This window comes from Dermochelys coriacea, chromosome 1, assembly GCF_009764565.3.
Source record: "Dermochelys coriacea isolate rDerCor1 chromosome 1, rDerCor1.pri.v4, whole genome shotgun sequence".
In the NCBI taxonomy this organism is placed as follows: Eukaryota; Metazoa; Chordata; order Testudines; family Dermochelyidae; genus Dermochelys; species Dermochelys coriacea.
The window spans coordinates 263234039-263247397 of record NC_050068.2 but is presented as its reverse complement, the minus strand read 5'-3'; the positions used below and the strand labels follow the sequence as shown (position 1 = coordinate 263247397).

General features: G+C 42.2%; 1 protein-coding gene across 3 annotated transcripts in view; it reads left to right on the top strand.

Moving 5' to 3' along the window:
• The first annotated feature begins 1405 nt into the window (after positions 1 to 1405).
• The window catches only part of UBN2 (ubinuclein 2), a 102401-nt gene continuing 90447 nt past the window's right edge, over positions 1406 to 13359 (top strand). For 2 of the 3 annotated variants that reach the window (XM_038388174.2, XM_038388171.2), the window contains exons 1-2: positions 1406 to 1892; positions 7568 to 7660. In XM_038388174.2, coding sequence (XP_038244102.1) covers positions 1428 to 1892; positions 7568 to 7660 — 558 coding nt within the window. In that variant the 5' untranslated portion in view covers positions 1406 to 1427. The remainder of the gene's footprint in view (positions 1893 to 7567; positions 7661 to 13359) is intronic. The other variant, XM_038388172.2, reaches the window with a different exon arrangement.

The window sequence follows — 13359 nt, the reverse complement described above, 5'->3', positions numbered from 1 at the left end:
GTGGGCATATCTTCCCTCTTTTCACCTTCCCCTTTTGTTATTAATTTACAAAAGGGAGGACAAAAAGGGGAAAGATATGAGTACTCAGTCAGTTCTTGAAGATAACTAATGGTTCCAAGATTGCTTCACATAGTTCCTTAAGTAAATCTGAGGTGGATTTCATCAGGCCCAGACAATTTGAATACATCTAATTTATCATAAATATTTTAACCTGTTATTTTCCTCTTCTGGCTTGTGTTCCTTTTGTCTTAGTGTTAACATTGTGTTAAACATCTAGTCCTAACCTTTTCAGTGAAGACTGGTAATGGTGTCACCCATTATTCACAGGCCTCTCCAGTGAAGTAAGGCCTTTCACTTTCCTTCCTTTTTCCTCATGTATTGTAGGCTCACTTCTTCTTACTTTTTATGTCCCTTGCTAGCTGTAACTCTGCTGTGTCTTAGCCTTTCTCTTTTATCCCTACATCCACGTGCTAGTCTTTTGTACTCCTGGCAATGTGTCCATGTTTCCACTTTTTGTAAGATTCTTTTTTGATTTTCCGGTTATTAAAGAGATCCTGCTGCAGCCATATTGGTCTCATTCTCTCCTGTCTTTCCTCTACAGCGGGATACTTTCCTGTTTTGCCTTCAAAGATGACAGCGGAGCCCTCCTGGCCGGCTTGCGCAAGGGGTAGGACTGGGGCCGGCGCTCCTGGAGCAGGAGAAGGATTTTACTAAAGCAAAGTCTGCGGTCCCCAACAGGGCCGGGGCTCGCTGGGTCCCGGGGGGAGACCTCCGCTGGTGGCGCCGTGAGGAAGGCCCAATCCGGGCGGCTGAGTGAAGCGGGTCAGGACTCAGGAGCCAGCCCCTCCCCAGCCGCGTCACACGCACCCGCACCGGACTGGCCCCGCGGCTCCCTGGGGAAGGGGGATGAGGGGACGCCTCTGGCGGCGCGCCCGGCAACCGGGCCCAGCGCTTCGCGCCGCAGCCCCGCCAGGGGGGTCACGGTGCGGGCAAGGTCCGTGGCCCACCCAGGCCTCGCGGCGAGGCGCCCCCGCCGTCCCGCTGGCTCTATGCGAATCCCCCGCGCCGTGACCTCCGCGCTCGTGGCCCTTTAAGAGCCTTACCGCAGGCAGCGTGCAGATTTCCAAGGCAACTGTGGGCGGGAGCTGGCGCCAGCACCAGCGTGTGGGCGCTGGGGCTGCCGTGACGTAGCGGTCGATGAGCAATAACAACAGCGACGTGGGGCGGTTCGCCCGTGGCCCGTGTCGTCTTGCGCATGCGCGGCTTAGCGGCCTGCTTCTATTTATGTGGGGGGGCTCCAAAATGGCGGCGGTGGTAGCAGCGAGGAGAACGTAGGGGGCAGCTCCGATCGGGGGGGGGGAGGGAGGAGGAGGAGCCGGCGGGGGAGTGTCGCCGTACGGGTGAGGCGGGGGGGTGGGGGTCGGAGGATGGCGGAGCCGCGTCGGGTGCCGTTCATTAGTCTGGCACCCGTGAGGCGACGAGAGGGCGAGAGCCCGTCCCTGGAGCGCGAGCCCGGGGGCCGCGAGCCGGAGCAGCAGCTATTGCTAGGGCGCGAGGTGGTGGTGCCGCCGCCCGACCAGCAGCACGAGCTCTCCCGGGCGGAGCCACAGGTTCAGCTGCCGCGCGAGACCAGCCCCCGGCCGGACCCGCCGCGTGAGATCAGCCGGCCTGAGCAGCAGCGCGAGCCCCCACGGCCGGAGCCGCCGCCGCCGGCGCAGCAGCAGCAGCAGCAGCAGCCGCGCGAGAGCAGCAGACAGGAGCCGCCGCCGCCGCCGCAGGAGGCGCCACCGCCACGCCAGACGGTCCGCCTGGAGGTGGTGCTGAAGGACCCAACCGAGGAGAGCTGCGTGGAGTTCAGCTACCCTGAGCTGCTGCTGTGCGGGGAACCGCGGGTACGGGACCCCAACTCCTCCCCGGGGACCTGCGTACCTCGCCCACCGGACGGCCGCCCCCTGCCCTCGGAGTGGGGTCTGCTCCCTCTCCCCGCCCGGCTCAGAGCCGGCCGCGCCCGCAGCCTCTCGGCTCCGGCGGCGCAGATAAGGCTGTTGTTACTGAGCGACTTTTAGTCTGGGGGCGGGCCCCGCCGGAGATGGATCGGGCAGCGCGCTGCTGAGGAGCCCAGTTGCCCTCCTCCTCTGCCGTGTGCCTTGTGCGGAGGACGGGGCTCCATCTCCGCACTTGCCGGCTGGTGTCTGCGGCACAAGTCCCCTCCTTGGGCTCCAATATGCTGCCCCAGTGCGTGGGGGAGGTCTTGCTATTACTACACGCTTCTCCCAGGTCTTTCTCCCCTCTGAGTGGGTCAAGTGTTGCCTTTCCAGCAGTTGTGAGCTCTTCCAAACAGCTGCAGAGTGAAACTGACAGCTCCTGTCAGGTCACAGTGGTCTGCAATGTTTTGATCAGCAGGATGAAACTGAGTCAGAGCTGTGCCAGGTTCTTGGCTTGGCAAAAGTACAGTGTTAGCAATAGCAGTGCTGGAGGCATGTGTCTGTAGACTCAGGCTTATTTGGAATGTGAGAACTGCTGAAAACTTTACCTAGTGGGAAAAAACCCTGAATTCTGTGGGGGGGCACCCCAAAACTGGTGGGCTAGGCCCCTGAACTCCCCAAGAAAAGCTTCTCCTTTGGCACTGGCGAGCAGATTACAAAAAAGCTTGTGGATACAACTTTATGGGAGCTAGGCAGCACCTGCTGCTCGTTGGAGACCAGCATGTGGTGCAATGCTAAAGTAGATACTTTAGGGCTATCCTATTCTTATCAGTTCTTAAGTGTTGAATGCTGCCCATCACCATACTATCTGAGCATTTTTTTGTATAATATTCGGGCAGTAGTAAAGTCACTAGAGGACTCCTGTAATTGTTGCTTTTCTTTTTTTTAATATATAGAAAATTCTGGGGTATGTTTTCTCTTTTTTTGGGGGGGTGGGGTGAGGAAAGGGGGTAGCTGACATCATTCTGGTTATGGTGGATATATTGATTTCAAAAGGCTTAAATGCTGTTATCCGTAGCACCACTAGACTTAGAAAACCAGAGCATTGGGTAGATAAGCCCCGAGCTCTCCTTCAAAGCCTTCAAGAAGGTGGTACTACAACCTTACTTTCTACCCCCCTTGATCTTCTGCTCTGTTTGGAAGGAATAGCATCAGTTTCTCCTTGAAATATAGAGGGATTACAGAAAATCAACAACTTCATTCCTAATTATTTCTGTGGGATCTGCTTCCCAAAGTGAGATCTCTTCCTATAGCTACTGTGAGCATACAGTGCCAGTTCAGGCTACTTAAATGGCTGGTCTGCACTTTGCTGGAAAACTGTATACTGCATATGGGGCTGTATGGAATATTACAGTTATCATCTTTGTTCACTGTTCTGGTATGAACATTAAGGAGTGTTGGGAGAGGGGGTTGGAAATTGATGTTAAATGTTCAGAGTTTTGTGTTTGTGGAGGTTAACTTCTTCCCAACTATTCTTTAGTCCAGTTTTCCCTGAAGGTCTTCATATATTTAATTCTAATATTCATATCTGGCTGGTAGGTGATAATCTGATATACTTCCTTTCCACATCTTTTTCCCTCTTCGAAAGCAAGAGAGTATGAATTACGAGTTTTGACCATTGTTAGTGATTGTGCTGACAAGGGTCTTGCCTACACTAAAATAGTCATATTGCTTTAACTATGCCAGTATAGTTAAAGTGTAAACTTCTGCTTGTATGCGTATGCTTATGCATACACTAGTTTAAAGGTACATTATATCAGTATAGCTATTCCTCTAAGGGAATGGGAATAAGCTATACTAGTCTGAGTCCACACTGGGATAGTACTAGTATACTTATAATGGTTTAAAAAATAATGCCCCTCACTGATAGTTATACCAGTACAACTTTCACATGTAGACCAGTTTAAAAAATATTGGCAGATTAGTGGATTTTAGCACCACTGGGATGAGAAGGAACATGTTTCACGTTAGGTATTGGAAAAGAAAAGAATTGTACATGCACTAAGAAATCAGTGCTGTTTATCAATTCCCTGCAGAGACCTGCTTTATAATAATAGATCATGATGTCTTCTCTCCCCTGAACAGTGTGAAACCATCAAATGGTGAGATTTTTTCACCATATAAAGAACCTCATCCATTTGAAAAAAGAACAGGAATACTTGTGGTAACTTAGAGACTAACAAATTTATTTGAGCATAAGCTTTTGTGGACTACAGCCCACTTCATCGGATGCATAGAATGGAACATATAGTAAGAAATATATATACATACGTACATACATATAGAGAACATGAAAAGGTGAAGTAAGAGGTTAATTAATTAAGATGAGCTATTATCAGCAGGAAAAAAATTTCTGCTGATAATAGCTCATCTTAATTAGCCTCTTACTCCACCTTTTCATGTTCTGTGTGTGTGTGAGATGTATAAAATAATCTTCTTACTATATGTTCCATTCTATGCATCCGATGAAGTGGGCTGTAGCCCATGAAAGCTTATGCTCAAATAAATTTGTTAGTCTCTAAGGTGCCACAAGTACTTCTGTTCTTTTTGCAGATACAGACTAACACGGCTGCTACTCTGAAACCTATCCTTTTGAAGTGGTCCTTTTGAGTTTTCATTCCTTCCTTCCTCTTTTGAAACTGTTGAACAGTAGAGGCTTAAAAAAGAAGTTTTAAGGTAAAGACAGGCGTGAAAGTCTACTCAGTTAAATGAGGATAACAACAAAGGGGGAAAACACTTAATCCAGCCATATTATAGAGGCTCAATTGTGACTCCATAGCTACTAGTATTGAATTTTTCACTTAAAGCGGGGAGATATGAGATGAGAGGGTAGCCCTGCAAGATACAGGGGCCATAGGCCTTGGAGTGATAGTAATCTCTCTTGGCCCTGCTGTTTTTCAGTCTGATACTTCTCACTTTTCTGTATATATCACAGATGTAATTTTTCAAAACAAACTAAAATATCAGGGGAATGGCTTTCATGATGTTAAAACAGAACTGATTATATTTGTCGTCTAGAAGAGCCACACTAGCATTTTGCCAGTTAAGGATATTTTCCTCATTGCATTATTAAAATGAGGCTTAAGAACTAACACCCTTATCCTTTATGGCTCTTTCAATAGAATCTCTTTGGGCCTATTTCTTCCTTTTCAGCAGAGATTGAAGTTGTTATTGGCAGTGTATCTCTCTCTCTCTCTCTCTCTCTCTCTCTCTCTTTTTTTTATAAGTAGTAGTATTAGCTTTTAGAATTCATCATAATTTTTAGCAATATATCAGATTTTAAAATAAGGTCTTTATATAAACTTGTTGAGTTTTACACGTTATTATTGCACAAAGGAAGATTAGTTTTTGAAAGCATTTGCTTGCTCTCCACTTGTGTATAAGGAGTTGCTGAACTTCCCCGTAACTGTTCCCAATGAAAGTTTGGTGTTGTGTAACAAGATAGGGAGTACGCCTTTCCATCTTATGGTGTCTGATAGAATTGGAATAGGCTGAGAGGAATCCCCAAGAGACAGAAGATTACTGCAAGAAGTAGAAGGGCATTTCACAGTTTTCTCATAACTTCCTTTGGAAATATGTAACTTTTAAATGTCACTATAATAATTGACCCTTTGTTGGCATACTCGGCGAAGAGCCCAAAAATTTAATGGCCATGAAGAATGAATTCCTCTTTCTGGCCTAGAGATGGGTTTCCCACCCCGAGAAAGAAACAGATGGTGGGTTTACATGGAAGAAATTTATGCTGCCCTTGCTCTGTTTTTTCCTCTGGATAGATGGAGAAATTAATTTGTCAAGGCTTTTAGTTTAGCGCTGACAAGATGTGCTGTACTAACTCTAAGTATGAAAGATTGTTGTGTGTGATTAGCAGGATGTCTTGGTAAGTTGCAGTAGTAGTAGTTGTCCTTAAATGTTAAGAAGCCTGAGGTATTAACTAACAAAGGTGATATTACAATCTAGTGCGGCTTTTAGGGGTCCCAACAGGAGAGAAATTAACCTAGAAATAAAAGGCTGATGTATGCCAGTGCAAGATTGTGCTTGTTAAGTTGTTACCTCTGCTGCCAATGTTTTGTCTTCATGTAACATTTAAAGTATAAGATGTATTCTCTAACTTAAGTATAGACCAGGATTTTTCCATTTAGGAATAAAAGTGACCAAGGGGTTAAGTTTAGTTAGCCCTGCAGTAAATTTTTGATACCATTACAGAATGGTATCAATACCAGATAAGTAATTGCTTCTACCTCTTCTCTAAGCACTTGGTTCAAAAGCCCTGTGAACTTTAAAAATGTGAGCCTTGCAGACCTACTTCACCATGGACCCATCACACTAAATAAGATAACAGTTCACAATCCTTCGTTGGGCTAGAATTGAAACTATTTGGCCCTAGATTGGTCTTCCATGTCCTAATTAGAGAAGGCACTTATTTTTCTGTAAGTTTAGAATGTCACTAATTTTCTTATCCTGAAGTGCTAAAATAAAACTAGAATTGAAAGGCCAGGCTCAGTAAAATTAGTTGTCATCCATTAATGATTGCATTAGCCCGAAAAAACATTTTGTGGAACCATTTTAGTATTTTTTGTTACAACTCCCCCATTCTATTGATGAAATCTTGTCTGAGGAAAGTAATCTGGCTTCCTTTGCTACCCCTTACTCCCAAACAAAAATCCTTCTGTTCTTGTCTCCACTTCCCCTCCCCCGTCCTTACGTTGGAATATCCATAGCTGGGTGAAAATGGCTTTTTTGAAACCAGTACCTCTTTCCTGCTTATTTGTACAGTGAGGTCATAATCTCTAGTTTGCAACATCCCTGTGGCTGCCATCGCAGCAGATGCGGACAGCGATGAGCTACCAAAAGCTGAAGAATCGTTTCCTTCAGTCGCTCCGGGTCTTCAGCGGCACTTCGGCGGCAGGTCCTTCACTCGCTTGGGGTCTTTGGCGGCACGTCCTTCAGTGCTGCCGAAGACCCGGAGTGAGTGAAGGGCCTGCCAACGAAGACCCAGAGCGCCGCCGGGTGAGTAAAAATTCAAAAGGGATTCTCAGGGGAGCCTCCGCAGCCGAGAGCTCAGGCGGACCAGACCGGACAGAGTTTGCCTACCCCTTTAACAACCGGTTCTAAACCAGCTTCAAAATTTAACAACGGCTTTGTGCGAACCAGCTCCAGCTCACAACTGGATGCGGACAGTATGTACTCCTCCTCCTTATTGTTTGGAGGAGCTAGGAAGAGATGGTGAAAGAATGCAAAGGGAATTACCCTCTTTTCCATTTTGGCTATGCTTTATTGAGCATTCTCCTACTTTTGCATTGCTTCCATGCTGAAAATATACCAAGTTCATCTTTTTATCATCACAAAATATCACATCTAAGTGGTGTTGATAAACAATAAGGGAGTACATTTGGTTGGAGGTAATTCTTCCTTTTGTTGCTTCTCAAGCTGCAGTTCTCCCATTTCTGCTAAATGCTGAGGCTTGCCAGGTAGGATAATTACTTGGGCAAATGGGTATACTGTATCTTGGAATATGCCTGATTTCAGATATGCCAGCAAAAGAGTTATGAACTGAAGTGTAATTTCCACCTCTCTTCTCTCAGAAGAAACCTGCCCACTCGGAAGATCCATTTAATGATGAACAACGTGAGCGGTATGAGGTGGAAAATGCTGGCCAAGAAATTGAGGCAAAATATGTGAGTATTTTATGCAGAGCTACTGTAACACCCCATTTATTATAATAACATCGGTTGCTAACATTTCAGGTTTTTGGGGTATGGTTGCTACTCTTACTTCGCAGCTGATTCTTATAACTATATCAGTCAAGTTTCTCATCATATTTAATTTGCACAGTTTGTAATGGACACATTTTCAGTCTGATAACTAATAACTATGCTAATGAAAAAAACTCAACTAGATATTATCTGTGCCTTGGAACGTGTCCTTAGGTGAGTTCCCTAAGCAAATACTTGCACCTGTTATACCAGTGGTCTGTACTCATAGTAGATCTCTCAAGGAAGAAGTCAATTGCACCTCTTTCAGTACTGGTGAGAAATCTCAGAGGAAAATGTATGTGCTGCAGAATACAAGGATGGTGACATAGATGGTACTCTTCTCTCTCTATTTGTACCAGTGATGCAGACCACTCTGCAAGAGTGTTTTTTCTCCCCACACTACCATCACAGTCCACTTGTCTGAGTCTTCAGATGTCAGTCATTATTTCATGCCTTTCTCAGGCAGCTGCTGCATCAACAAAACACCCCCAGAATTCTGATGGTGCAATTTTTTTGGATGAAAAGATAAAAATGTAGGTACTGACCCTGACCACTGTGGTTATCGTGATTAAGACCATGATTTTGCCATGGGTATTTTTATTAAAAGTCACGGACAGGATACGGGCAATAAACAGTAAATCACAGAAATGTACACATACTAATGCAGTTTTCACTAAATCAATACAGAAGCTTTTAAATTGCCTATTAAACCTTATATAATTTTGACAAGATCTACTGACAGATTAATTGTTAGAGCGTAAATGGTCATTTACTAACAGAGCTTTCCATGATTCTGAAAGCCAAGCCCTGTACCCTGCTGCTCTGGGCTGAAGGCCAAAGCCTGAGCCCCACTGCCTGTAACTTAGTTTGTTACCCAGTAAATGCCCTGCTTGTTACTCACTAGGCGTTGGCCCGGCAACAATGGTGCGCAAAATGCTATTTTCAACACTCGTATTGCAGATGTTAAAGGAAATAAGTGATTTCTCATTATTTTTATAAATTCTAATGCTTTTATTGGAATTTTCAAGAACTCGAGGACGTCTCTTAAAATCACCAAATCCGTGACCTCTGACAGAATCGTAGCCTTACTTTTCCTAACACTAGTTGTGTAAGCCCTGTTTGATACCATATTCTCTCTTTTCTTGAATTGTTGTGTAGTAGTATTGGGCACTGTTCAATAGTTGCTACATTCCACCTCCAACGTAGATGCAGCAAGATAGAGCCATACTTGTTTTGGGATGCCTCTATTGGAAAGTATAATAGAAATGTCAGTCTTGAATGAGTTTTATCAGGCAGCTGCCACATCACAAAAAACTTGCAGGCTGCTAGGGACAGGCACTAACATAGTACTGAGAGTAATTTGAACAACACTGCATGGTAATGTAAACAAGCCAGGGTGGATAAAAATCAGTTTTTGTTTTTTTGTTTTTTTTTTAAAGGATTTTAAAAAATTTAAATAATTTTTTCTTTTTAAATAGGTTGTCATAATTTCACACATGTTAAGGCCTAAATTTACTATAATCTATTAACATCACTTAAAATATTAAATAGTTTGTTTGGTGCTGAAATTTTCAAGAAAGTCAAACCACTGACCTGGGGGAAGTCATGGGCTAAGCACCTGGAACCAGAGTTTGACAGCAGTAACTGTCGGTGCAGAGAATATTTTTCATTTCAGTTAGTTCAGTTCAATGAGTAGTTCATTCAGAGTTGAAAAACTGGTTGGGAATGAAAAAGCAGGACAGCTTGTTTTCCTCTTCAAATGTGAATAAAAAGTAGGCATGAGAGGATGAGATCTGCTGGTTCTAAAATCTTGAAGGATATGGTGACCAGAAACAATTACTTTAATTCACTAACTGCAGATATTTTCTTTGTTTAATAAATCAGTGAGTTCTAAATGCAAAAGTTATTTTGATTAAACTTGTTTCTTGTGTCTAGCACCTTTTTAAGATAATTATATTTAATAAAAAAACTAAATGCTGTTGTGCATTTTTCTTTGATTTCCAATTTCAATCCAAATAGAACTTGACAGAAATCATAAGTAAAAATTAATCATGTAATAAATAAGAAATCACCATCTACTAACATGTTAAAAAATTCAAATCCAAATAAATATACGTTAAGCTATGTAATTGCTTAAATAAATGTGTATAGAGTACATCCCTCTGGTTAGTAAGAAATTACTGAACTTAGTGTAAAAACTACATTTAGTTGCAAATAAGCATGTTTGAAATGGTTACCAGTGAATGAGACGCAACATTTTTTTAGAAAATAGCTAAAACGTACAAATGCAAAGCAAGATTAAAATTGGTTACTTAAATCAATGATCCCTGCTTGGTAATTTAAATCATGATTAATTTATTTTAATTGTTTTGATTTTGTTTTAAATGGTCTATCCTGAAACAAGATTCCACTAATAAATGCCAAAGCAGAAACCAAGAGATGTTAGATAACACCACACCCAGCCAGCTCCTTAAATTCACTTGGATAGTCTTAGATGATTGATTATGAGCTGGAAATAAAAATAACTTAATTGTATTTAGAAGACTTCAATATCCAGGGTTGTTGGTATGGTGCCTTTTCATTAATACCAAAAGTCTTTTTTCTAATGTCTCTATGTAAACTGATTTTTCTGACTTCTCTGGAATTTGTCCTATCAAAAAGGCAAGTTTCCTTAATAGGATAAGAAACATTCAGTCTGACGTCAATATATTATGCAGAGATAATTGTGTTTTAGGTACAATACTTTAGATGTGTTATGGGGGATGAGATTGCTAATGAGGAGAGATGACATAGGTACATAAAATGTCTGGTATAGAAAAAGGCAGTTGAAAGCTATTGTTTACCCTCTCCAATAATAAAAGAGCAAGATGGCACTTACTGAACTTGAGAAAAAATTAAACTGTTAAAACCAATATTTTTATACAGTTATATAATGTTATGAAATGGATTTCCTTGGTAATGTCTTGAAATACTGTGGAGAGACAATTTCTTCGTATTTAAAGGTGCAACTAAACTCCTATCCTAAGGTCAGGTTTTTACCTCCCATTTCCCTTGCAACTTAAAAAAAAAAAAAAAAAAAAAAAGTGAAGTAGAACTTTTTTCTGAAAACTTAGAGTATTTTCTGGTTGTAGAGACTTAAAAACTAATTTATTTTTGGAAAATTAAACTGGTTAATGTTTGTATATATTGAGAATGGAGTTAAATGCTCTGCATGTTTATAGTATCATTCACTAAAGTATCCAGATTAGAGTTCCCCAAACTGGGGTTGCATGCTCCCCTAGGGAGCACCACCCAAGCCTGCTCTGTCCCCAGCTTCGCTCTAGCGTCAGTCTGCGTCCCTGGCCCCGAACTGTGGCTTGGCCCCAAATCATTGCTCTGATAGATTCCGTTACTGGTGTGGGGGGGAGAAGGCGACAGAAAAAGTTTGGGGACCACTCACCTAGATGCTGTGTTTCACCGGAACACCCTGTTGGTTCAGCTGGTAAATAGCCAGCATCAGAACCTTATGTGTAGGCTAGTTTTCAAGCAGACCTGTGTGTGTAATGTGTGTATGTGTGTGTGTGTGTGTGTATGTTGTATGTATATATATATATATAATATATATATAATATTAAAAAAAAATCAGGCATAAATCTCATTGAACCAAATGAAGAAGGGGAAGGAAAAAAGCATGCCAGTAGAACTTTTTTCCATAAAAGTAGATGCATACTGTGAGCATTTGAACAGGGACACCTTTACATAGCTGCTCATTTGATCAGGCAGAATTTTCTAGGTGGATTGACTCCCGCAAACATTAGACTTGAACACAAAAAGTATGCTCTGAATGGTCCCCATTCTCCACTTGATCCATGCAGCCGTAGCCACTTCTCTTCCCTGACTAAATCAAGTCTATGGTCTGCGGTTCACATTACTACCCAAATGACCAATCCATGTAATTCTTCTAAGATCACACTGAGCTTTCAACGCCACATAGATTACAGATGCTAGGAGGGAGAGTGGACCCAGAACCTTATTCTTACTTTTGGATGTAGAGGCTTAAGTCACTTAAAAGGATGGAATCATCAGGCACAGTTCAACGCATTAAGTTTTGAGTGCATATTGTGCAATGAAGTATTTTCATTGTCTTTTTGTGTTCAAAAAAATTCCATACATGGTTTTCTGCGCATCACATTTAATATGAAAAGTCACAGTTACACAGTGCATACTTTAGTATGGAAAAAAAGTAATGAGCTGAAAGGTACTTGGTCCTTCCTCTTCGGCTGCCACTGATATCTGCAGCTAAAACTGTATAGGCTTCTGATTCTGAAACTTATCTAAGTGCAGTCTCGCTGCATCTTAAAGCACCACCTTTATTTCCACATTGGTAGGTGGTGTCTCGAGTAATTTTGAGAGATAGGCAATAACTTGAGTGATATGTATATATTAAATTGAATTAGCTGAAATGGCTGTAATTTTTGACTTTTTCAGTGAATGGCTTTGATTTGACTAGGGATTTTCTTTGATGTTGTTACTTGATTATTTTGAAATACAGCAGATTGTAGTATTGCTACATCTTGTCTTAATTCATACTGGTACAGATGCTAAATTTGCATGTGAAAGATGAAAGCTTTAATGTTGGGGGTTTTTTGGCCAAACAGTTTTTTATTTTTTTTATTTTTTTTTGCTAAGTTTGGATGGCCAGCACCAATAATAGTCTTGGGGTACTAAGAATTTTGTATAGTGGCTCTGTGTCGGGACACTTCACTTCATTCCAACCCAAGAATCTACTTTCTGACAACTTAAGTCCAAACCCACTATATATGGTATCCACAAGCAGGTCTCAGACTCCAATATCTCAGGTGGTGTCTAAAAGTGTGTCTTACAGTTGTGACTGCAAACCATCTGCAGCAGAGTGCAAGTATGCTCACGAGAAGCACTCTAATTGCAATCGCAGACAGTTCAAATGTCTTCTTTTGTTTGAGTGTAACTTATTGCTCCCTAGTTTTTTATTCCACTCAAGCTTTCTGTTACGTTTGTTTATACTTTCCCATGCCTGCATCCTCAATTGGCTGGAGAACAGCCCCCTTCTTTCATACTGAAAAACCATTAAGGTTTTACTTTGAGAAGATGATGATCCTTAGAAGCACTATTCAACTTTTTTTTGGCATCTTTCCTTGGTAATATTGCTAGAGGACCATATTAAAATTACTGCCTGATGGCATTTCTCAAGTGCAGCGATATAGCTGGCCTGGGTCTTAAGGAAAATGTCAGGGTTCTGTTAGTCCTTAATCAAGGCAGCTTCTATTTTTTACTATAAAAAGTTATTTGGATTATAGGGACACACAAAGTAGTCATTGAAACCCTGCTCCATATGTTTATCTGTTGGTCTTGCTTTAGTTCATACTGTCAAAGGGGATGTTTAGTTTATCATTAGGGCATCCCTCAATCTGCTTCCATTCCAAAAGAAGAATTCTTCCATGAGAGTGTTTTAGGGAAGGAAATGGTTGACTACATGTATCAAATATAAATATTTAATATGGAGACCTGAGTTCTGTTCCATGGTCTGCCACAGACTTCCTGTGTAACCATAGGTGAATCATTTAGTTCCTTCATGCCTCAGTTTCCCCTCCATAAAATGGTGT